Source organism: Leuciscus leuciscus, assembly GCF_965113295.1.
Source record: "Leuciscus leuciscus genome assembly, chromosome: 18".
Classification (NCBI taxonomy): Eukaryota; Metazoa; Chordata; class Actinopteri; order Cypriniformes; family Leuciscidae; genus Leuciscus; species Leuciscus leuciscus.
In genome coordinates, this window is record NC_138742.1 from 25,144,509 (window position 1) to 25,170,793 (window position 26,285).

The 26,285-nt window shown below is 39.9% G+C and overlaps 1 protein-coding gene across 3 annotated transcripts in view; it reads right to left on the bottom strand.

Moving 5' to 3' along the window:
* Positions 1-26,285, bottom strand: part of zbtb46 (zinc finger and BTB domain containing 46) — a 76,424-nt gene that overhangs the window by 4,528 nt on the left and 45,611 nt on the right. The window contains exons 3-7 of one of the 3 annotated variants that reach the window (XM_082145106.1): positions 17,475-17,744; positions 10,732-10,961; positions 9,188-9,230; positions 8,956-9,078; positions 2,654-2,829 (exon numbers count right to left, since the gene is read on the bottom strand). In XM_082145106.1, coding sequence (XP_082001232.1) covers positions 2,654-2,829; positions 8,956-9,078; positions 9,188-9,230; positions 10,732-10,961; positions 17,475-17,744 — 842 coding nt within the window. Of the gene's footprint in view, positions 1-2,653; positions 2,830-8,238; positions 9,079-9,187; positions 9,231-10,731; positions 10,962-17,474; positions 17,745-26,285 lie in introns of those variants that run through there. The other 2 variants (XM_082145104.1, XM_082145105.1) reach the window with 2 other exon arrangements.

A 26,285-nucleotide genomic window follows, 5' to 3' on the forward strand; every position in this document is an offset into this window, starting at 1 on the left:
AGGCAAAGGTGTACGCAGATAGAGGACATCAGAACCAATGGACAAATACATTGTAGTTATTTAGTTTTTACCATTTTGCAAGGGTCAATGGTCAATTTTTTTAGTTTGTTGTGACAACAAATGTTCAGCTTTACACTGCCCAGAGCCAGAGTCACTATTCTCTGTGGACGGACATGACGTGACATGCATGGTTGAATGATGGATTTTTACCCCAAATCCATACAAATCATTTTTATATTACTTCTATACTACAAACAATCACTACTGTGGGTAAAACAGTATTCAGACTCACCAAGTAGCTTCCTCTCATCTGTTATTTTAAACTGCATTTGGTTTGATATTGTTTTGAGATATATTGTTGTAATTTTAATCTTTTGAAAGGTTCACGAAACAAAACTTTGCCAGTAAACTCAAGAACCTGCTTCAGTGCATCTTAGGTGAAACCCTGGTTGGGAATCACTGATATACAGCAGTTAATTAGGCTATTTACAGTTGCCTAGCAACATGCCACATTCATGTAGAATGTACGTGTTATTCACAATTTATCTGCACTTTATAATGGCTTTGAACCACTGATCTATATAAATGACTGGATTGCTCATTGACGTCATAAAAAGCGAAGCCACCGCGCCGCCATATTGGTGTTCCCTAGTATTCCCTCCCATTCTATTGAATTAATAGGAAATCTTCTGATTTTAATGAGAAAACATTACCTAACGAGTCAGCGTTTTAATATCTGAAGTCTCCTTGAACAAGTCGGAAATGTATTAAAAGTTACGTTCATGTTCATTACAGTAGCGAATGTCAGATCAGCTGACGGATGAGACACCTAAGCATTTATATTTCAAAAATCTCACAGTGATTCTTCTTAAATCTAAATATACAGATTTATGCTTTGCAAGGTATGCGCACACAACTTAATTAGTCATGTTCAGTTATTCACTGTGGTTATGTAATTATGTTGCTAAATAATACTGTTTTTATTCGTACAGTAACTGTAAATGATTCAACAGTGTTTTTGTTAACAGCATGTATTTCGAAGCAGTGAAGACAACACATTAAACATTGGTTAAATGAATAATTAGCTCAACAATAATAATAAAAAATAACACTAAATTCATATGCAAACTGACATGCTTGTAAAAAGCCGCAGAATATGAGCTGACCTGTGGCTTTTTAACGGTTTTCAAGATCTCCGAGAGTCTGAAGTGGATGTTGGTCAACAAAAAGACATCAGGAAATAATATACATGCTTCACAACGTATTCAGACAAATGATGCTGACTGCGTATGGATTTAAAGACATGATTGTGCATGGTAAACCTTTTTAATGTAATATAGTGCAATTTAGTAATGGGATTGTATGTATTATAATATTTATTGTATATTCTTTTCAATTTCTGCTAATAATCCCAGATATATGTTCATACTTAATATTTCCTGCATAATAAAAATGTGTTGGCAGTGTGCAGTAGACACACCCATCCATAATGATTTCTATATATCACTTATTCTACCCGAAAAGACCATAAACATGTTCGAAGTATCAATTAATGTACATACATATATCTTACAAAGATATGTGCGACTGAGTCGCTGCAAATCGGGTGATTTTAGCTCAATGTTTTAAGAGAAAGAGAATCGTAAGATGGCGCTCGAACATTTCCAGTGGCAATGAGCAATCCAGTCATTTATATAGATCAGTGCTTTGAACACATTTACATTTAGGCGTTTAAAAGATGCTTTTATCTTTTTTGCTTTTATTCAATGTAATCAAGACCGTGACGTTGCTAATGCCGCGCTCTGCTGTGGTACATTCACTTTATTAGCGTTACATGTATACATGTACTGTGCTAACATGTCTACACAATCATCTCGAACAGCAGCAAACTGTGTATCCACTGTCATGGCTTGCTTCACAGGAGAAAAGAAGCATTTCAGCCAAGTACAGTCTCTTATGCAGACCTTTGAATTTTTCACCACATTTTAAGGAAGCGTTGACAACATGCGGCGGTGTAGCATATCGGGTGCGATCCATCATGCTGCGGATCATGAATTAAGCAATGTTTAGGTGTTAAACGTTTCAGCGCTAAGCAGAAGCAGCGCTGTCTGTTATCATGTCACACTATTACAGGCCCTTTGATATGCTCAAAACCAGAGCTAATTTCTGTGGCACGTCGCTTAGCCACACAGAGACCAAGAACGTGCCAAAGCATGTTTATGAGTGCCTCCCATGAGATGATACAGTAAATGCAGGCTTTAAGAAAGAGAAAAGGAGAGGAGGTGTTAAAAGACTCCTGGCAATAAGGGCAGAGAAAAACTGAGATAAGAGGGGTTTATGGGATATGGCAGAATCTTGTATTTAATAGGGGCCCACTAGAGACTCGAATGTCTCCCACACAAACATCTTTACAAAAAGCACATATGCTGTTTAGTCTTTCAAAAAAATTAAGAATTAAATGTTTAACCATGTGCTTCAAAATTTGTAATATTTAATAAAGAGCATTTTATTTTGAGGTGTATTTACATCCACATTGCTTCCACGGCGTTATCTTAATCAGTCTGCAGTGCCGTGTACTTTCAGCGGCGTATACTTTAGTATTTGCTGCAGTTGCTCCGCGCTCACTGCCGCCCCCTGTTGGTACTGCACTCACCAGCGTGTGGCGTTTCATGTGCTCCCTCCGCGTGAACTTCTTCCCGCAGATCTCACAGGGATACGGCCTCTCGCCCGTATGCGAGCGCATGTGCCTCTTCAGGATGCACTGGTGCATGGCGGAAAAACTGCAGTACGGGCACTTAAACTTCTTCCTGATCACTGTGAAGTCGTTTACTGTGGATAGAGATGAAGAGATGTGAGGAGAGCTGATCAGAGTATGAACACATGCAGGTTAATCCACTGGAAGTATGAGAGTTAATATGTGAGAAGTGTTAAAGCCCTGCACAAGGCATTAATGCCAAACCTACTTACCAAAGCACTGGGCTAATCTCTCTCTCTCTCTCTATTGGATAGAATGACTTTAATTAACAGCCGCCATTGCTGCATTAACATTATGAGTTGATTCGTGTTAACCCTAATTATTTTAATGGGTGGTGTTTGGGCTTCTTCTCATTTTAGCATTTTGTAAAGCCACAAAGGATGAAAGAAGAAAAAATCTACATCAGAATGAGCCAGCTGTAATGTTGAGGTCATTTTTTTGTACCATTAAGTTTTTCAGTTTCCGCCACTGAATAAAAATAAAAAAAAGTAATTTTTTCTCAGAATTTGTGTGATATAAAGAGTTTGTGAGATAAAAAGTCACTATATAAAAAATATTTAATGGTGTAAACAAGCTTCCATAGCATTGTAACATTATTTTAATGATAATTAAACATTTATCAACCCCAAATGTTACATTTCTGTGATGCAGAAATTTGGCAGTTTGTAAACATTATTCAATAGATTAGGCATCATAAACTAACACTAAACAAAATCTAGGCTAATGCTAATTTGTAAATATAGTATTGTTCATCAATTTATGTTCATTTATAATACATTAATGTTCATTTATAAAATTAAAAATGTATCTATATAGCAATTAAAGTTTCCAGCCATCGTCAGTGTTTTTGACCATTTTCACAAAAATGTCATGGCCCCGAAAATATTTTGTTGTCTGAATATCTGAACATGCAATATGTCAAAAGAAAGAACAGAGCTTCTGCTTTAAAAAAAAACCCTAACTGTTTTATTTTCCCCTCATGCATTCCTTTTGTATCAACACTTGAATGTGGACAAGTTTCATAAAAAAAAAATTTAGCAAAAAGCTGAGAAATCACGTTTTTGTCAAACACTACTTCCAGATCAGACTCAGAACTATGATAAAAACACACATGGAGTCCATCAACACCCCTAATGCTTCACAGTCCTGTAGCTCGTCCTGAGTTGACATGTCATTCAGTAACATTAGGCAGTTTTGATTTATATACTGTTTAATGTCGATGATTGCGTTATTTTACAGATGCATATGATGATTACATAATATGCAGGGCTGCCAACTCTCACTCATTCACCGTGAGACTCACGCTATTGACACTTTTCACACGCTCTCACGCCACACATCCGCGAAACAAAGAGGACACAGAGACCGACAGACAAGACAGAGCAGGTTAGGCCTACTTATGATATATATATAAAAAAATCTCAGCTCTCAGATTCTGTCAATTCTATTACGAAATTCAAACCATAAATACCGTTTTGGCGCTTGTAAATGTGACGTGACAGATCCCTAGCGCCTCAGTTCAAGCGGCACGCGAACCGATCATCTCTAGCTAGTAAATAAACACGAATGAACAATGTTGAAAGAGACAGTACAACTTACCGAAATGTATATTCCTCATACATAATATCGATCAATCAGTGTTTTTCAACCACGGAAAGGGGTCAATAAAACAGTAAAACAGCTGCAGAACAATTATGTCACATAACGTACCTCAGGAAAGCCATTTAATGACCATAATATAGGCTATAGAACATTAGTTGGCTAGAAAAAAGAGCTATGTACTAAAATTGTTAATGTTAACAACATCAGCATTGCGTGACTACATTTAATGCCCTTCCGATATTTATCCTTGTTTTTCGCATGGGCCGGTTGGAGTCTCTTTTTTCACTCCGAAGTCCGAAGTCTTTTGCATTTTTATCCCAAAAAAGTTACGGAATGCAACTTTAAATTATCTTAAATTACCCGGTACTGTCTTAGGAAAGTACACTAAGTACATACAAGTGCACATACAAGTGCAACCTATTTTATAATAGTATTCAGTGCAAAAAAGTACGGTAAGGTCACTCATAAATGGTCAGTGTTCATTATCATATTATTATTATTAATGGCACTTTCACATCAGTTACTGTACATTCTTTCCAATCCTTTCACTCCGTCATCTAGTGGCAGACACTGAAGATAGCCGATGCTCTTCTATCACTTACAAACTGCAAGAGAGATAGTCTCCCTAACTCACCTGCCCTTAGCTACCAAAAACAGCCCCAAAAGACAGTTTCCTTAGCAACCACAGCCCTGAAACAGATTTTACTGCTCAAATTCAACAAAGAAAGATGAAAAACCCACAATGCAGCATAGCATAGCATCCCATTGTTTGCTGAACAATTGCTCCACAAATTATCAACCCAAACTCACAAAACCAAACATCAATTCCACATGTTCTCGTTCTAATTCTTCCATCTTCTGTTAGCAAAAGATTCAGTCAGAGGCAACCATGCTTGATACTGCGATGACTGTAATGTCATCAGACAGTGATCTAGACTGGCTCAGCTAATAAGCCGATGGGCAACATTTAGGTAAGAACAGACCCGGAGCCCAGGTTTACCTGTAATCCACACGCATGAAACACCTGATGAGCACCAACATGTCTCAGTTGAGCAAATTTACTACTTCAGAATATGAACAGCTGCCCTGGTACTTTGACAATCTACACTTTTTAAACACCTGATTTATGACAACAAGCTGAAATTTGAAGTAGCAAATAAACCCCATGCGATCCTCCAGACAAAACTGTAGTACTACAATTACAATGTGTAGCTTGTGCTCTTTTTTTTTTTCTTTGATAATCAAATAACCACACAGTTTTCATGATGCTTTACAGCAAAATTTATTGTCTACAAAATTACAACCAACCAATTACACAATAGAATTATTCCAGAATACATAATTTACAGAAATCTGTGCTTAAGTTCATTTCGGTAATAAAAATAGTGCAATTCAAAAGAGCCGTGACAGATTTCTGATGCGTTTTCACACCCACCGTTCAAATCCTCTTGACACAATATATCAGTCATTTAATTTCCTGAGGAGAAAGTGTTAAGACCTTGAAAACTTGCAGTGCAAATCTCTCTCTCTCTCTTTGCATAGTTCCTGAACAGTGATTCCTTTCACAAATCACCCAGCATTCAACACAGTTGAGGTGGCAAATTAAAATTCCAATTTCGAATATTTGTCGAATTTAAAATAAAAAAAATCCACAAAACAGTGGAAAAACACACGTTTTAATGTTTTTCTTAGCCTATCCAGTTGAACCCACTTGATGTGGCGTCGCTGCGTTGTTCATTCAAAACACTGCAGAAATAGAGAAGCTCAATGCAGAGAAGGTTTTGGTTATGTTAAAACCGTTCACACACAGATAACGCATTTTCTGCGCTGCTTCTCCATTGTTTTCTATGTAAACATGCGCTAGACGGACATCTTTGACCGTTACACTTGCGTCTCGCACAAGAGAGCCATGTTTAGAAAGCCATGTAAAGTTAAAAGAAGTTCAACATTTAAAAAACATGTCTCGAGACTTTGTGGGGTTTTTTCCATTCCACTGCATCTCATGTTTTTAAACACAAAAGTGCTCTATGCGATCGGCGCTTCGGCACTTTTTTTTTATTAAACTATGCATAAATACATGCCGCTGTTTTGTTCATAATTGTTCATGCAATTTACGAAATTAGATTTGATTTATTAACGTTATGCACTTTTTTTACACAGTCATGTTATTTCATTGGTTTGAATAAACAATTTAATGCAGTGCATTAATATTTTGCTCATTGCGCGCTCTTGTGGCCTCAGGAGACAAGCCAAAAGCTTTTTTTCCCCTTCCTGAAATAATGCCTTTTAAATTTGAATATAATTCAAATATTAGTAAGATTTAAATAAAAATTCGAAAGTAGTTTTTCAGCCAATTTGACAGCTCTACAACACAGCATCACGCTTAACAGTTTGAAAGATAACTGTTAGATCGCACTTTCACTTTGAAACTTGGAAAGTTGTGTTCCAAGCAGACATGTTGAATGAGGAAGAAATGCAACAACGCTTTACATACGACACATATATTGGAAAGTATTTCAGAGCAGAGCGTGATCAAGACCTTCAAGACCACAAAGATGCCAGACAAACATCTCCATATTTTCTGAGGAGAAAAAAAATGAAATTGGGAGACTCATGGATAATTTTAGGGCGTGACAATAATCCACTTTTTTTTTTCACTGCCGTGTCAGTAAGAATGATGTTGACACATTCAGTTACTGCCAAATTTGATTTACTGCATAAGTGCGACCTACACGCTAGAGTTTACCCTGCATCAGAAAATACTGCAAAACCATTGATTTCAGTTAGGACTGTCCATCACAAAGAGAAAAAAATGCCAGTGACACTCAAAAGTTGTGCAAATGTTAACTTTTGCTGCAATGCGCACTTGACAGGCATGACCAATCGCAGAGATTCTTTGAAAGGTGAATCGAGTTTCAGAAATCAATTCGCTGTATTTCAAACTAACTTCTAAAGTCTTCCACACTCTCCAAATGGATCTAACACATCCTGAATTCTCCATCAGAGCTTCCCCTAGTGTGTAAGCGCCCACTGTTACACTAGTAAACACGTCATAACTATATGACATATGTTGTGTGAAAATCACAATTAGCATATCTTTGCCTCCAGGTATTACTACAAGATTAGACTGTCTTGAAGATTTCCCAGAACTCTCTACTAGACAAGTTTGTGGTCTGACCACTCAATGGCACGGCCAACTTTAAAGATTAAAAAAAATTAATCTTAATTCACTTTAGACATTTCCGTCTTCAACAGTCACTAAAAGTGGGTAACTCTCGAAACACAACCATAGTTCCATCTACGTTAGCAAGGGTCCAGAAAACACCCTAAATGCCCTTTCACTTTTCCTCTGGCTGTGTTAAGAGTCAAGACTTAGGAACTAGCGTGAGATCACACAACTTAAAAGGACTTGAGTTTTTTCTTCTTACATCTCCTTTATCTGTGTGATTTAGGGTCAGCATGAGAAGAGAAGAGCTAATTACTGACATAATTCAGTGTACTCGCATAGTCATGCACACACATTTGAAAAAGACATAGCAGGGTGAAAGATTTAGGACATTCCCTAATCTTCCCTCATCCCTAATCATCTCCTTCCACTCAAGCGCAGAATGCAAGAGAGAGATTCCCCTGCAGAGGGCAGCATTGTGCACAGGTTTAACAGCTGAATTCACTACTCAACATCGAGACCCTTGTGCCTGAGTCCGTATTGCAGTCTAAGCATAAGATTGGTTCACTGGTAGATGGGTGCAATGCCACCCAAAATAAAAAAGGCATTGGCATCCAATGCACCGAGATCACTGTGTTCTCCAGTCTTTATAGTGAGAACTTGAATAATCCTGCGTGGTACAAAAAGCAGACAGCTCTATATGCGACAAGAGAAATGCCATAAAACGTCTTTATTTTGCATAGCAATTGTGCCTATCAGCAGACATATGCAGTAGTCATAAAACAACCTGACGGTTTAGATATTCCAAAAACATATAAATCTGACATACTCTAAAAAGAAAGGTAGAAATATCAACAGTGCTGTGGCCAAAAATTGGGGAAAGGCCTGAATTGGGATGACCTGAAGTTTGTAAAACATTCCCTTATTGAAATGACGAGTCTTGCTGGTTTGGAGAATCAGTCGTCTATACGGATGTGGCCGTGGTCATCTTCCCGTAAGCTGTGCAGGTTCCACAGCTGCTCGCTGGGCGAGATTCCCGAATGACAGCAAACCTTGGCATGGGTGGCCAGGTTTTTCTGCGTGCTGAAGGTTCGGGAGCAAGCGGGGCACGTGTACACGCGCTCGCTGGAATGCACGGACGACAGGTGGCGGTTCAGGTCGGTGCGGTCGCGAAAGTGCTTGAGGCAGTAAACGCATTGCATCAGCTTCCGCTTGAGGTGGATGGTCTTCTCGTGGCGGTCGGCGTTGGACTTGAGGGTGAAGCTGGCGGGACACTGCGAGCAGTGGTAGCGCGCCGGCGGAGGGTTGAGCGGGGACGCGGCCACTACGGGGCGATGGTGGTCGAGGCAGTCCAGCGAGAGGGCCATGAGCGAGAGCGTGTGGCTGTATTCGTGCTGTCTCAGTTGAAGCAGGCTGCTAAACAGTTGCTTACACAGAGAGCAGGCGAGCTCCTGCCGCCAGCCCGGCCCTCCGCCCTGCACCTCCGCCACACACACTCCATGCTTCTCCTCCACCATCTGATCTTCCTCTACAGGAACCTGGATGCGCTCCAGCCCTGAGAGAGAGAGAGGTGAGAACTAACGCCAGGATATCGGCTTATGTATGTGAAAAAAATAACAGGCAGTCATGTGGCGGGCCATCGGCGTCACAGACGCCACACATACCTGCATTGTTATTTGGATTGTCGTCTTCCTCTTGCATTTCCTCCTGTAATAATACACACAACATGCAAATCAACACTTGTGTACTTCTGATCCCAGGTCTGTATAGAGGTGTGTACTCCTGAGGCATGCAAGTTCATGAGGTAAAACACACAAACAGACACACTGGAAAACGAGGAGAGAGATGGGAGCCTTGAAGGAAAAAAGAAAAGCAAAGAAACAGTCGAAGCAACAGAACCTGAGACACACACACAAAAAAAATATAGCATGCAAAGAAAGCTGACGGTCTTTCGTGCAAAAATATTTTTTAACCAGTATTTTTTCTTGGCTCATTTTCCGTAAAATGTATTAGATATATTTTATTATATATATTATAATTCTAAAATGTTAACCTTAAAACAATTAAAAACTCTTTATCAGTAGGGTAAGAAAAATAAAAAATAATTCAAAATATATTTTCTGTAAATGTATCTTAAGTGATGTTTAGATATTTTTACTGAAGAAAAAGTACCATTTGGCGAGCAACCAGCAAGATTTACGTAAAGTTTTAATGGCTTTTCTACTATTTTTATGTTTGTATTCTATTATTTATTCATTCAACAGGTGGAGACAAAGAGAAAACCCCTGGCCCACAAGGGGATATTTAAGAGGTGTGAGTTTGTTTGGAAGGTGGAGGGTTACAGATCCAATTGTGTTTTTTCAACCGTCCTGTGAGATGCATGCAACTTGAATGTCTATAGATGTGGCCCTTCCCCCTTATTCTCGTTCCGCCCTCCCTTGCATAAGAGTGACACATTATGGTTTAAGCAAACAGATGGCTTGTCCACAGAGATGGTACAACTTCTTGGGGGGGAGGTCCTGTGAAACCAAATGCCACCTCAGCACACACGGGGAGAATGCAATTTCCTGCTCACTCTAAAGAAAACTAAACCCAAAAATCCACCCTTCCCCTAAGCATTGTCCCTCTCTATTGATTTCTACCACCACCAGGATCCCCCTCTTATCAGAAGACCAGAAGCTGGGGAAGTTGTGATTTGATTCACAGAATGACAAATGCACAGGGCGCACTGAGGACGATAGACATCCTGAAGTCGGTCACTTTTTTTAATTTAATTTTTTTACTGATTTTAGGGGGGAAATATGTAGAATTCTGTGGAATGGATGTGAATATGGTCAAATGTGTTAGTTATTAAGATATTATATATTAAGGCGGGCATAACCCATTGGTTCATGTCCAAATTTAACTTTTACATTTGGTCCCCTCAATCTTAAATACTCGATTACATGATTGGATAAAGACATAATGAAACCAACATTTTTGATCTATGTTTCTCACGGAAAGGAAGAAAAAGCAGAAACATGAATTAAAAAAAGCAACAGAGAACATGCAAGAACAGAGCTGGCAATGCACACAAAAAAAAGAAGAAAAAAGCAACAAATCTTCTACAGAAATCCGACAGATTCTTAATAAAGAGGATACAGTAATATACCAAGAGACACACACAAAGCTGAAGGATAAGTGGCCTATAGGGTGTTGTTGGACTTACCTCAGTGGGTGAGGCCTTCAGGGCCTGTTCCGCATTGAGGTTGTCTGGGGGGCCCCCAAACTGTGACATACCGAGGGCCCCTGGGGGCCGCAGCACAGATGGCGGAGGCGGCAGTAGAAGAGGAAGAGGAGGAAGAGTAGACTGAGGAGAAGATGAAGACGCCCCGTGTTTGCTACCAAACAGGGCCCCTGGATGGTGGGAGCTGCTGCTGCCATTGGAGCAACGAGGCCCTGAGGAGCACAGGAAATGAGTCTCACCCACCTACTCTCAGACCAGCGGCCATCTTCCATACAGCAGCAGAGAGAGAGGAGGAGGAGGAGGAAGAGGAGGAGGAGGAGGAGGGAGGAGGGGGCAAGGGGCACACATAGCCTTCATTTAGAACCAGAGAGGGAGAGGAGGGAAGAGATGAAGAGACCGGAGTGGGGTTAGGGCTTGGCCTCTCTCGCTCTGTTTTTTTGGTCCTCTCCATCCACCCACGTGCACACACAAAGTATGACTGTATGTGTGTGTGTGTGTGTAAGTGAGCTATAAAGAAATAGGAAAGAAGAGGCTTTTAAATAATGGCGGAAGTTCTCTTCATTTTAAAACCACATCAGGCTACTTGCCAGAATCCGTGCGAAAAGTTCAAACGTACACGAAATAGATTGTAACTGCCTTACTCGGCAGACACCAAGAGCAGCAAAGGTTCAGCGAACAAAATGAAATATTTACACCAATTATATAATGTTAAGGGACAAATGTGTCATTTTTATTTGACTTCTCCGATGGATGATTTGTCTTTAATTACTGTATGGAACAAAAAAGCTTTGATGTACAATAATTAGGCATGTCAATTTAATGTGTTAATTCAGTGCATAAATGTAAAAAAATAATTAATCCTGCCCTACGACCTGTATGTAATTCTGTAATAAGGAATTTTCCTAGCAAGTTTCACCTTTTTAAAGCTTTACTTGATACTGCGTTCGCAATGGAAAAAGATGTCAGTCTGCATCAGACTCTTGAAAAAGAGTTTTTGTGATTTACTTGTCTTTCACAAGAATTTGTGTTGCATTGAAACTCTGCATTATAAAAACAAATATATTTCCTCATTAGCCCTGTGCTAGATCTATACTATATACAAGGTCATATGAACAGCCAGCATGTGTGAGACAGGTACTTTCAAGCCACGGTTTCTGAATGTTCTTCTGGTCTTTCTTCTTTTTTTTTTGGAGAAGAAGAATGTTTGTGGACTCCTGTTGTTGGGAATATGCCGGAGTTGCTGGTTAAGAGCTAAGTGGACAGATGCACATGCTACAGTAATGCACAACCACGAACAGATTCCTGGAATTCTCCACTCCTACACCGTCCACTCCCATCCAGCACACATCACCCCCTCATTTCTCTTTCCTCATGTCTGCAATGTGTGCTACAAACTCCTCGTCAATTAACAGCTATTGAAACCGAATGTATGGTTCGCATCTAAACATTAGTCCGTCGTCATTCTCATTTGTAAAATTCCCAACTAAAGTGCACTCGAGTGCTTTGATGTATGTTGCAAAAATTTCCAGGAACTTATTTGGGGGTAAGTGAAAATGTGGTGTAGGTTTGAGTGATCGGATCTGGGGCAGCCATTTGACCAGATTACCACCGATAGATATTGTCCATTACAATAGATATTTAAACACTGATCACAGGGTTTTGATCAAGCCTGCAAAGCTTTGTCTCAGGCTTTGCCTTAAAAATAAACTAACTTTCACCTCTCTCCTATTAGTTATCTAAATAAAGTAACATGTCCTACGGTTGGTTTCCCAATCTAATGGAATCTACAGGGAGAAAATTCTCATCTGAATGTAGATGAGAGGATACAGGAAATCATTTGTTATTACAGCTCGTGATACACCAGACTTGAGAGAAACTAGCACAGGTTTACTGGCACACTGAGGTTAACCACCAGCTGCCATGTCTTTTCTGAGGGAAACGGTACAAACCTTCATGTTACGTTCCCTTAATGATACCTAATTGGTAACAATGCTTTTTGTTTGGTTTGGAAGACACGCTACTCTTAGAACTCTTTGTTGCGTGAGCTATGGCTGCGGAAATCGCATACTCCGTATAGTATGAATGTCATCCGGACGTACTACATTTGTGTTATCATTGTCATGTGACCTACCAGTGTCACTTAACTGCCATTCACAACTTTTCTCCCATGGCCGTATCTCACTGAAAGTAGTAGGTCATCCGGCGGGTACACTGTATATTGTTAATTTGTACATGCTACTCTTTTCATATACTCTTTCCCTACTGTATAGTAAGGAAGAATGCTGTTCCGGATGCGGCTTATGTTTAGCATGGGCAGATCAAACACGAAACTGTCTAGCTACAACCCACCGAAAAGAGTAATGATCTATGAATTCTGCAGAAAAGGAAGCAGAGAAATAGCTCGAACTGCAGGACAGTTTTACCTTCATTAGCGAAGCACTTACACCCAACAGGAAGGCACATGCTCAGGTCTAATTTAATGAAATTTCAGGCCAAAAATAACCAAACATTCAGCTCACTTCTGCTGACAGCTTGCCAACAGATGCACAATTACGAGCACCTTCATTTGAATTCCACCTAAGCTAAGCAATTGAATATACTTGGTTCCAACTAATCTCCAAATGTACTCCAGCATGTCCTATCTACAGCAATTTAAACTGAATTTGCTCAGTTGATCCATGTCAATACTTCAGAAATGTTTTACAATCGAGAGTGCTGATTTTATTTTTTGCATTGCCAATCACTATTTCTAAACATCTTGAGAAAATATGAAAGTACATCAACTGATTAAAGATATGGGGAAAAGAAAAAGGTATTCTAAATGTAACAGTGCATATACTACAGGCGGCCGCACACCGGACGCGCAGCTCAGCGCCGCGCCGCGCCACGTCTAGGACAACTCTCACTTGAAAATCCGATAACATCAGCAATTTTCTGATTTCTGTAAATAAATATAAAACTAAATGTATATTGCAGCACAGGGTGAAGTCCGTATATACATTAACTACGATTTGAGACACATAAATGTAAATTTAATATAAAACTATGTAAATGGCGCTCTGTGGCGCGCCAGGATTTTGAACACGGTCCTGAGCCGCCGCGGACAGACGCCGAAAGGCGCCGCCGGTGTGTGTACTCTCATAGAGAATAATGTGTTCGAATTTAAAAGACGTGGCGCTGCGCGTCCGGTGTGCGACCCCCTTAACAGTCAAAAGTTTGTACACACCAACTTAAAATAATTATTTTCCACATTTCACATTAATGGTAGTCATCAATGTATGAAATCAATACATACCTCCCATTTTTCCATTTATTATCAAAATTAATATTTTATCATTAAAATCATTAAAATATAAACCTTTTGATCAATATTTTAAAAGACAATGAGAAAAAAAAGATTTAAAAAAAATTTGTCCAAATTTAACTTGTAATGTAGGTGTGCTTGTTACATATCTACAAATATGACAGTAAGGACAAATTCAGTAGGACAGAATACAGTATTAATATGGTATATGTATATTCATAATCATAAATCTATTTAGTTATCTAAATATTTGATGCATACTATCCCATGTGCAGTAGTGTACATTGTTCTGTATTGTATTGCATTAGAGCATTGTATATTTTACTGTGTTGTAGTGTTATCTGTGTATCATTTATTGTTCACACTGTATTGTATGTGGTTTGGATTGTACATTGAGTGTGTAGCTTGTTCTTTGGAACAACTCAGTGATTCCTAGTAAGTGTAAATTTGTATATCCGTATGCATGAAACCACACACACACACACACACACACACACACACACACACACACACACACACACACACACACACACACACACACACACACACACACACACACACACTCCCCTGAGACTCCGGCAGTGGCGTTGAAGAGGACAGGTTGTCAGCCTGCTGTCAGTGTGTATAGATCAATGGAGAAGACAGGCACACACCTAAAGCAAGTTACACCACTAAACCTGACCCAGGATCAGCCAATAACACACAATCTGGGTTAATAACAGCAGCCTGCAGGACGCAAGGGGACCCCTCGTGACCTGCTCGGCCCCATCAAATCAATTCCTTTCCCAGAGACTTCAACAAATCTACTTTGAAGTTTGTGAGAGGAGGGCGACTAGTGATCCGTCAGAGCGGGCACGGTGCGGATGAACGAGCGCTGTTGTTTTAGAGGGTGCAGAACCCCAAACAATCATTGGTTGATCGGTTACATATTAACGAGAGTGTGTTTGTGCCGACTTCAACACACATCCCTTCATGTGGAACATCCTCAAGATCTTCCGTGATCATTGTTTAATATTGAGATTCTATGAACAAAAAAGAATGGATTTTCATATCTCTAATAAAATCACAAAGAAATAAATCTATTGACATTATTATACACTGGTCTTACAGAGACACTTTATCCAAAAATGATAATTCCGTCATTATTTACTCTCCCTCATGTTTCAAACCCACATAATTTACTTTCAAGCTTCAAAAAGGACCAAATTTGGGTTTGAACTCGAGAACCGGATCAATCCATTTCGTGAATGAATCATATAGACCAATGTGAACTGGATTAACTGATCTATTAAGAAGATCTGACTTAAGTTTGTTCAGGAATCAGGAATTGCTACTTTCCACACGAATGTCCCAAGAAGAACTAAAGCAGATGTCATGATTTTTAGCGAATAACGACACATTTGTTTTCACACACAAAAAAGGTTATCTTTTGTAATCCAACCACATTATTTAGAGTCCACTTTTCACAATCCAATCAATACGCAATTAAAAATCAATTCATGCGCAGCAATTTTCTTGATGAATATCCTGTTTTACTCTGAAATATGTCACACTAAACAGTAAAATGGTGACTTTAAGCCAGAAGTAAAGATCACAGGAACATTCTGCCAGTGCTGGTGGAAGGCAGGAGGATTTGTACATTAGCGAGATGATCAGATTAATGCTCCTCTACATCGTCTTTTAGCTAGAGTTTGGGAGACAAAAGCTCCTGTGGCGTGAGTGACAGCCACTGTGTTTCATCCTCAAGAGTGGCCATTAAGACTTAATGTAGTTCAGCAAACACACACTCTTGAGCCTGCCCTAAGGGTTTTAAGAGCAGGAGTGGTTCAGAGTTGTCCTCCCTCTCCTATTCACAAGACTGAACTTAAACAGACAAAAGAGACAATTACCAACCCAGGACAGAGGGAGAGAGAAGGAGACAAGGAGACACAAACTCTCAAAAGGAAACAGCCAAAAATAACAACACACTCACAGACCCACAGACATTCAATACTTTGACAAAGTGATTGAGTGTGGGCAAAGATTGGGTTTGGCGAACCCAAAGCTTTTATGAATTTCAGTGCCATTCATAAAAGCTCTGGTGTTTTTGGAGGAGGTATTCTACCACAAAAATGCTACAACTCACACACACTTCACCAAAAGAACGTGTTGAGGGTGTATGGATGCATCTAAATATGACAAACTACACTAGAAATTCTAGTTATTCCTCAGTTAGTATATTGTATATGTTTTGAAGTACATTCAAATGTGAAATTCAACACTGCGTTCTGTCTGCAGCATTTTAAAACAGTATTTTTACATCTAGAGTCATTATGACTACACTGCAATACAGACTATCTCTACAGGGTAGCAGACATCACATCATTTTTCACTGTCCCATCATAAAAATATGATATTAACACACACACACACGTTTTGTTTCCATGTTCTATGGTGACTTTCCGTAGACATACCCGTCACAGAAAACGTTATGCATTTTTAGAATTTCATAAAACATCACTTAGTATGATTTATAAGCAGTTTTCCTCGTGGGGACCAGAAAAAATCCCCACAAGGACACAAATTTTGGATATTGCCATCCTTGTGGGGACATTTTGTCCTCAGTTACCTGAACCACACACACACACATATGGAATTTCCTGAGAATGTGTATTATCAATGTTCTAAATGTCAATATTTCATCATGCAATTCTGTTAATATTTAAGTGTAACTGTCAATACTGTCTCCAGTGTTGAAAAGCAAAGTCTTGTTAAACTAAATCTGGCATTATATCATATCATATCATATTATTATATCATAGTGGCACGTTATATTAAATAATGACACTATGAAAAAATATGATGCCCCAAAGTTAAAAAAATTACTTGATAATCTCTAGACACAGTCAACTAATAGGATTTATTAAGACACAGGGGCACGAGGTACACAAAGACATACAGAGAGAGTTTATATAAGAGAGATTTCAAACACTCTATAGTAGCAAAAGAGCATATACCATCCTAGCAAGAGCACAACTGTATAAGATTCTATAGAAACTCCAAGGTTTTGGACACATACAATACAACAGTGGGTCTTGAAGCACTCAATGACGGCACATGAATCCTTTACCATTCTAGCAGGACCACATACAAGTTCCTATAGATCCTCTAGAAACATCAATGTTTACAGAGAAGACCTACAAAAACTCCACTATAGCACATACAGCCCGGCGGATAAGAACCTAAAAGTCCCTACAGGACCCTATGGTTTATGAAGACCTGTCTAAACCTATTGGAGAGTCTTCATGCACCCAATGATAGCACATAACACACAGCATATATTGTTCTAGCAGGAGCACATCTACATCCCAGTGGGATTCTATCAGAACTTAAGACTATGGAGACTCCATGAGTGAGAGCAGCGAACCACAGTGTGACTTACGGGAAAGAGAGTGTCCTCCCTTGGGCAGGTATTCGAACAGAAGCGGGTTATCCTCTCCGAGCATCTCGGCCCCCAGAGACAGCAAGCTGTTCTTGCTCATGAGGGCGGCCCGGAGGTTGGCCACCGATCCCCCTCTCTCCTGGGACACGGCCTCGTCCCGCTCCGCGGACAGAAACACGCTGTCCCCCGCGCCGGCCTCCTCCTGCTTGACCAGGAGGTCCATGCGCTCGCTGCGGCCGTCCGACATGTTGGCTTCCGTCACTTCTGCACCTGAGAGGAAAGAGAAGGAATGTTAAGAAATGCTCAGAGACACAAATATACACACTCACATTACAAGATGGGAATTTATCGACTAATTTGCAAGAACAGGTTCAGGCCTAGACCAGAGGATAGTGCATTTTGTTTCTGCAAATGTGTATTCTTAATTTAGGACTAAAATGTTAAGCATGACGAATGCGGCTGTGTAAAAATATCCATATTTTCCAATTAACTGGGACTTTTATTTGAACAATAATGTAGAACTTCTTAAAATCCCAAGATTGATCTCATGACTTGACTGGATCCTGTAACCCTGGATCACAAAACCAGTCACAAGTCGCACGGGTATATTTGTGGCAATAGCCAAAAGAAAAATCGATAATTTTGACCCATACAATGTATTATTGTATGGGTCAAAATTATCGATTTTTCTTTTATGCCAAAAATCATTAGGATATTAAGTAAAGATCATGTTCCATGAAGATATTTTGTAAATTTCCTACCGTAAATATATAAAACATTTATTTTTGTGAATGAATGCTGCACAGTCGCGGACATAAATGTAGAACTTTAAAGGGGATTTTCTCAATGTTTTTTGCACCCTCAGATTCCAGATTTTCAAATAGTTGTATCTCCGCCAAATATTGTCCTATCCTAACAAACCACACATCAATGGAAAAATGATTTATTCAGCTTTTTTTTTTTGTGATGTATAAATCTCAATTTCAAAAAATTGACCCATGTGACTGTTTTTGTGGTCCAGGGTCACAAATCTTATGACCAGGTTATTTTAATGAATGGTTCAAAAAAGACAAATTACCATTTTGTATCTGAAAAACTGCCCTGTATATTTTACATCAGCATTTTCTTCATGTAAAATGAAATGGATTTTCATTCAATTTATTTTCTAAATGCATGTTACTGTATGCAGTATGCATTTTTATGTTGACCATGTAATTTTTTATCAAAATGTCTCCACTTTCTTCTCTATGGTGCCGTATGCAGGTTTTCTCCAATCATTTTGTTCGCCTAATCTTTCTTAAAATCGATTGCAAGCTTGCATTCAGATCTGCTCCATCCAATTAACAACCAATTGATTGAACCAAGTCCAGCGCTACATTTGATTTAGTCCGTTTTGCTCGGATGTACATCACAATACTGAAGAAAATATCTGTCGCTCCTCCTGATTCATTGAGACTTTAAAACTGAACTATACCCAAATGAATCAGAATCGAAATTGGAATTAAATCGAATTGAGTTGGCAAAACGGAACTGAATTGAATTCCAGCCCTGAATAAAAAAAGACAACTGATAAATAAACCATCAAAAGAGAAACCAATTTCATCCCAGCCGTTATCATTTTAAACAGAAAAAAAAGCCATGTCAGTTTTACCTCCCTATTCATAACTACTGTCAAATCAGGCAACACAGAGAAGGCTGCCAAAACACACACGTACACACTCCACCTGTCAAAAGACAAGGACAACTGCTTGGATGTAAGGATGTCCAAACTGTAAGAACAACGGTAAAAAAAAGTGGCAAGACAAAAGCAAAAAAAATATTTACCAACAGAGAGCCAAAAAGGCTTGTTTAGACTCAACTGACAGCCTAAAGGAGAAGAGCTTTTCAAAACAGCTGTCAGTGAAGCTCAGATCACTGGAAGCCTCAAAGCAGCATGAGTGACAGCCCAGCCGGCGAACGGCTTCAGTCACGGCACCGCAAGACCCGTGCACAACCTGCCATACTTCACACCACTTCATTACACCTTACTTTAGGACAGCATGTTTGCAGAAAACACACACACAGCTAGGCTCTGAAGCATGTATTGTGTTTACACAGTATTCTCTGGGGTCTGGAAGAATAGACAGAGAAATGGAGACAGTGTGAGGGGATGAAACATAATGAGTGTTATAAACCCCCTCCCTCAGCACATACACACTGTAACTTCATCTGAGGGCCTCCCAATGACAAGCATCAACTTCATCAACTTTGAGTTTTAGAGGAGGATTTGGCTCATTTCCAGAGAGAGAGAGAGAGAGAGAGAGAGAGAGAGAGAGAGAGAGAGAGAGAGAGAGAGAGAGACTCTCTCTCCCTGTGTTTGTGTCCTTGTGGGGAAATTTTTTTGGGACAAACCCAACCTGTGTGTGTATGTGTGCGTGCGTGTGTGTGTGTGTGTGCGTGCGTGTGGCTCATGAAGCAGTGACCCCCATAAAGATCTTATCATCTCTTCTGGTGTCCACAACCTGGAGTTCACAAAAAGGTCACTCGTGAACAACTGAGTCTCTCCATCATTCAAACTTAATTAAAATTTATTTTTGGAAAACAAGTGCTGTTTAAGCAGATTCTGTAGATTATAAGTTTCCAAAATGTACCTTAGTGGTCTTGCCAAGCTCGCATAAAGCTGGTTAGCATAAAGGATAGTGACTAATAAAATGTGTTCAACAGACTGTTCAAAAGAGTCCTCAAGATAACGAAAAGGAAAACTGTTTTTAAAAATCCAGTTGAAAAAACAAATGTGCAGAGTTCTTAGAAATGTATTCATGCTGCTATATATCATTTTCAACAATGGTTTTTGATTTAATAACTCTAAAAATGTCATGTGTAACCATCAAGTGACCAGAAATTACATTTCCTTACACCTTGAATATGTGTAGGTAAAAAAATTTTTTTTTTAATAAATTTAATTAATAATTTCAAGTTTGAACCATAATGACATTTACATCCCAAACGAACCTTGGCATGTTATAAAAAGGTCAAAAGGACTTCATGACACGCTGTATCGGGGGTCTCCAGGGGTCCTCTTCAAGATCATTCTTTCAAATAATAATAGGAAGTGAAGCTGTTTTCTTAATATATTTTAAGAAATAATAATTATTTTCAAGAATTTCATCCCTTTAATGATTTTGTTTTACTTCATTATGATATCAATTGTATCACCTGACATATATGCTGCCCAAAACAACGAATTAATTTATGTTTGCAAATTACATACACATTAATCATTGAATAGGTGTATTTAAGTCATTGCCTGAGTAAAGTGCATTTTTATTGCATTTTTAATATGTAATTATTACATTTGGGGGAATAAATGAGTGTCATGTCATATGGTCTGATCCACTTTAGAGTTTATACTGGCCGAGATCCGCCCATTATCACAGGAACTGGTCTGCTCTGACCAACATATAAGGCAACCAACCACAATTTGTTTCGTTTTACACGCTATTTAGGGACGAGTTTATCAAACCTATTTTTGTTACCATCACAAGTCGACAGCACAAAAATAAACTGAAGTGGAACAGAGTCTTGAAATAATTAAAAAACATTGTTGGTCCAGGACTGAGTGTATAGAATATCAATTTAACTTTAACTTAAGTCACAATGTGACTTAAGAAAAACTGAATATCTAACTCTACCATTTAAAACTACTAACCTGGCAATGTGAGAGTCTTTTCAATAAAAAAATAAAATAAAATAAAAATAACATAGAAAGAAAGAGAACACATCTTATTCTAACTGTTTGAGGTGCTGAAAGAAGTAATTGTGAAACAGAATTAGAGAGAGGATGTGGAAGATGTAGAAATGAGAGAGGAAGCAGAAATGTGGAGGTGAGAGAGAGAACTACTAAAACAAGATAATTCCAACATAATTTCCAACATAATTTCACCATTTCAAGATCATAATTTGGTTAATGTGTAATTTATGAAAATGTTTCTCATTCATATATTCTGTGCAGCTGCAACACTTGTTGCTTAAAGAAATGTTGAATGTGTGTTCATGAATATCTGACTGTGTGTGTAGCTCAATTGCCACAGGGGAACATTCCACTAAAACCAGCGGATTAAACGCAATTCAGAGAGGTGTGTGTGTGTGTGTGTGTGTGTGAGCAAAGTATGTGAGAGCGAAAGAGTGTTAATGGATGCACCCATCATACAATTGACCCTCACCGACCCAGAGCTTTAGAAAAAATCATACAATCAGCCAAACATAACCTGTGTGTGTGCCAGAGTTTGAGGGTGTAAATGTGAAAAAAATACAGTAAATAAGATGCATGTGTAAAGGACGTAGACCAGTAAGATTTGTGCATGTAAACCTCACTCCCATGACCTCAAGAGGCCCACTAGCGCCTCTAGTGTCCTTGTTAGTGCGCCCGCCTCCCACATCGGAGACCCCAAATCCAACTCGGAGCGAGTTGAGTAGGGCCAGTTACATTTGGTGCCGTGACCCGGATGGGAGTGAGGATTAGGGGGGATGAGTGTAACAGATGTAGGCCAGTAAGAGCTGAGCGTCTAAACCTCACTCCCCTGGCCTCAAGAGGCGCGCTAGTTTCTGACGCTATGGGCTGTGGTCTTTAGCCTCTATGTTAGCGCGCCCGCTTCCCACGTCGGAGCGGTAAAAACACATGGTCAGGACACATTGAGCCTTAGTTCTCAAGTGGGAAATGTGGGTTTGAATAGTGTCAGATGAAATTGTAAAAATAAACACTGCCCAACTTAACTTACGGTCAGTGGGTAATAAATTGGAGTTTGGCTGGTAACTTTACTAGGAAATGCAACATAAATCCAGTAATGATAGTCTACCTATAGATGGGAAAGAAATGTTGTTGACAAATGAGCAGAAAAAGGACAAGCAGGAGAAAGAAATGAGCAGTGGACAGGTAACACACACACACACACACACTGATGTGCACAAACATGCACAGGCAGAGTTAATTAAGTTGGGGGAGTGGGGAGACGGAAAGCAGGAATTCATTAGATAAGTTCACCCCTCATCTGTGGGCCGGGGCCACAGGAGTCAATCAATAAAATGGATCTGCCGCTCCCAAATGCCCCAAGACACGACGCCCACAATGAAGAGAGGAGAAACTCGCCCCTTTGACCCTGATTTCTCCCCCTACACACCTGCCCTGACCTCTCGCCCAACACAAACACATTACAGCCAACACAATATTGAGGCATGCCGTTATTTTAACCACAACATATTCCACTCTGTTGCGCTCTATAACATCTCACTGTTCATTACGTCCCACTCAACGCACCACATGGAGATACAGGAGGGATCATTCCCATAGTCGTTATGAGCCCACTGTGATTCACATCTAAAAGTACAAACACACACTATACACTAATGCATGAGGAACAGTGGTAGTCTATAAGAAAATACTATCTCTTATACACGCATCAACAGGCAATACGAGCACAGACGGTTTAAAAACACATATAGAAACCTATAGGAGAGTCAGTGAGCAGTGCCAGTCCTGCTCCATCTGGTACCAATCCTGGGAAGATATGCAGAGTCATAAATGTGCACAATGATAGACAAATAAACGTGAACAAAGTACCAGCTAAGCATGTGTAAAATGCACAAACTGCCCAAAAAAAGTACAAAGACGTTTAAAAAAAAAAAGTAAAAGACATCTTCTCCAAAGCAGGGGGTTTCAAAAGGGTGGAGCAAAAGTGATCTAGGGTCAGTGGAACCGCCTAGAATTCAATTTAATTTAAATTATTTCATTTTGTAGGCTTATTCATCTGACTTTCACGTTTAATATTACTCTAATAGACTGTCAGTGGGTAGAAAAAGACACACTTAATAAAAAATGATTCAATATGAGTATCAAATGTTAAAAAAATATAGTAGGCTACTTAGATATATTACCATTCAAAAGTGTTTCTTTACTTCAAAGTCTTTACTCTCACTTCTGATTAATTTTATGTGTCCCAGCAGAATAAAAGTACTAAATTCTTTCAACCAACAAAAACAAATACTGTACGTACACAAACAACGGTAGTGTAAACAGCATGGTGGTGAATTATTACCATGTTTATGTACTGTATGATGCTATTGACAAAAACAGGATACAATATATAATTTTCTATCGTTTTGATACATCAGTCAGAAAACGTCTTTACCTGCACATGCAAGTGAACTTAAAAGATTTTCTTCATCGCTAGCAAACAGTAGGGAGCTTTTGCATGTTTCTTTTAAAGGATTGTAGGAAAATGTTCCACTTCATCTAGAACTCTTTTTGTTCTCCGTATTCTGAGTGAGACACGATTCAGCGCATGAGTGATCCATCCAAATGATTCACACTCGAGTCAAACCCCGAACTCATTATTAGTAACCAGTTTGGCCAATTCATGGAAAAGCAAAAGTGATGTATTAAAATCCTGTAAGAGAGTCTTCAAGTATTCAATTATAACACTAATTATTCATCATATACTACAAAGCATAACATACTATACAATTTTTAAATACTATTTTATTCAATCCACACCATGCAAGACACATTTACTAATGCTTCTCCGTTATTACGTCCCACTCAAGACGGCGTATTGAGATACAGGAGGCATTGTTGCGCCTTTGTTTCTGATAGCAGCTTAAGTGATTGAGGAACGCTTATGGAATCTTTCTTCATGTGTGTAATCCGAAAGCTTTAATGGGCACTGATTGAAGTGCTGTGTCACCCCGAGTGAGATTACAGTGGGAATAATGGCACGTATTGTCCCCCGTTCCTCTCATAAGAGAACGCCTGAATCAGTTTGATTCTTTCTTGCAAAGGGGATCTCAGTTTAATGTGGTTGCCATGGCAGCCAGGCACTCTTGGCTTCAACATTTATGCTAAATAAAACACCCTTTTAAGAGTAGACACAAATAGGCGGACCCACCGTGTTGGCTTTGTGTCCGTGCGTGTGTGTGTGCGTCTGCGCGTGGGCGTCCGCTGGTTTGTCGTGTTCTAGAATGTAAACTCACGGCATGAGAGAATATGCATTCAGAAATGCGAATAAGTGTGTAATAATCGTGCGTAGTGGCTAATGGAAGACCTTGTGGTGCGGCACTGAATGCACGCTTCGTCTCTGAAAGAGCTTTTGTGAGCATTGAGAGTGTGTGATCTGTGCGTGTTAATAGTTATTGGAGGGGATGGGGTTGGGCGAATGTCTATTAAAGCACAATAAACGAGAGAAAGACACAGAAAGACAGAGAGAAAAGGGTCAGCTGATGGGCTTTGACCCAGTGACCCTCTGTTCCAGCTGCTGTGGCGATTACGACCCTCCCCGGCTGAAACTCAACACTGTCTTTTGTTTCAGCCGGTTTCGAGGTGTCCCTGGACTCTCTCCATCTCGCACAGAGATCAGGTTTACGCACACACAGCGTGGAGTTTGTTTCTGTTCGCTGATAAGACACCGAGAGCTGTTTAAGCTGTCATGTTTAACTCTTATCTGCTACATCGTTACATCAGAACTAGTAACACGCACTCATTAGCCACGATAAACGTCCCCTCAGGACACCGAACGCACATGTATGTAAACATACACACGCCACTCATGTGTCCAGCCGCCTTATAGGTAGGGAGGGGAAGGTCAGGCCTGCTTTCTCAGCGTGGTTGGAGTTCGAAAGGGTAAAAAGTAATTTCCAAGGAATGGAGGGAGGGAGGCACTAAAAAAGCCGAAGAATTCAGAGGCAATTTAAAAGCAGTGTGGGAGAGGGGGATGAGAGGGAAAAAAAGAAGAAAGAGGAGGCATGATGGAAAGTAAAAGAGAGGTTGTTATTTTTCTCTTTCTCTCGCTGTTGTTTTTTAGGGACTAGTCGGGCCACAACCTCCAAGGAGAGAGAGAGAGAGAGATAGAGAGATAGAGGGAGAATAAATCAAACAAACCCTGAAGGCTAGAAAGGAGGGAGGAAAGACAAGAGGAGAAGTGTGGGTAATGATGGAGGGGGGAGTTGAGTGGGCGACTGAGAGGACGAGAGGGTGAGCGCGAGCAGGGGTGGAGGTGGAGAAGAGGAGTGGAGGATTGCAGGGCTCAAGGTAATCTGGGGAGTTAATGCAGCTTAGCAAAGCAGAGAGAGACCGAGAGAGAGGGAGCACAAAGTGGCAGACAGTGAAAGCAGCAGAAAGAGAGAGGGCGTAAGAGACAGAGAAAGACAGACGGAGAGAGAAAGGGAGGGCCGGAGAGAGTGGGAGAGAGGAGATCTTGGGGAAAATGGAATGCTGGGTGGAGAGGGGAAGCAAACACGCAGGGCTTTGTGCTAAAAGCACGACTCTGGGGAGGGTGCGACCGACGCTAAATCCAGAGCACAGGCCAGAAATCAGGGTTTAAAGAGCAGCCAACAGGACCGGCCCTTTTTAGACGTGCACTCTGAGAGCCAAACACACGTACATATGGTCTAAAGTGAACCTGATGGTGAACTGGGACAATCGATCAGCCATAAATAGTTCTTAACTAGTGCTTAATTTACAATGCATTACCACATGTTGTCATTGTTATGTGACCTACCAGCATCAGTTGTGTCACTTCACTACCATTCACAACTCCTCTCCCGTAGCCTCATGGAGAAGGAAAGTGTCAATTGGATAACCACGCCGGAAATAGTGGGTCATGCGGGTAACTTCTCATCTACTGTTATACTATGAATTCGGACATACTACTCATTTCGCATACAGTTTTTAACCTACTATGTAGTAGGGGGTATGCATATTTGGTTTTTGAATGAATTGGTTGAGTGAATGACTCAATGACTTGCAAAGATAGTCACTTGTTTTGTTCCTGAATTAATCAA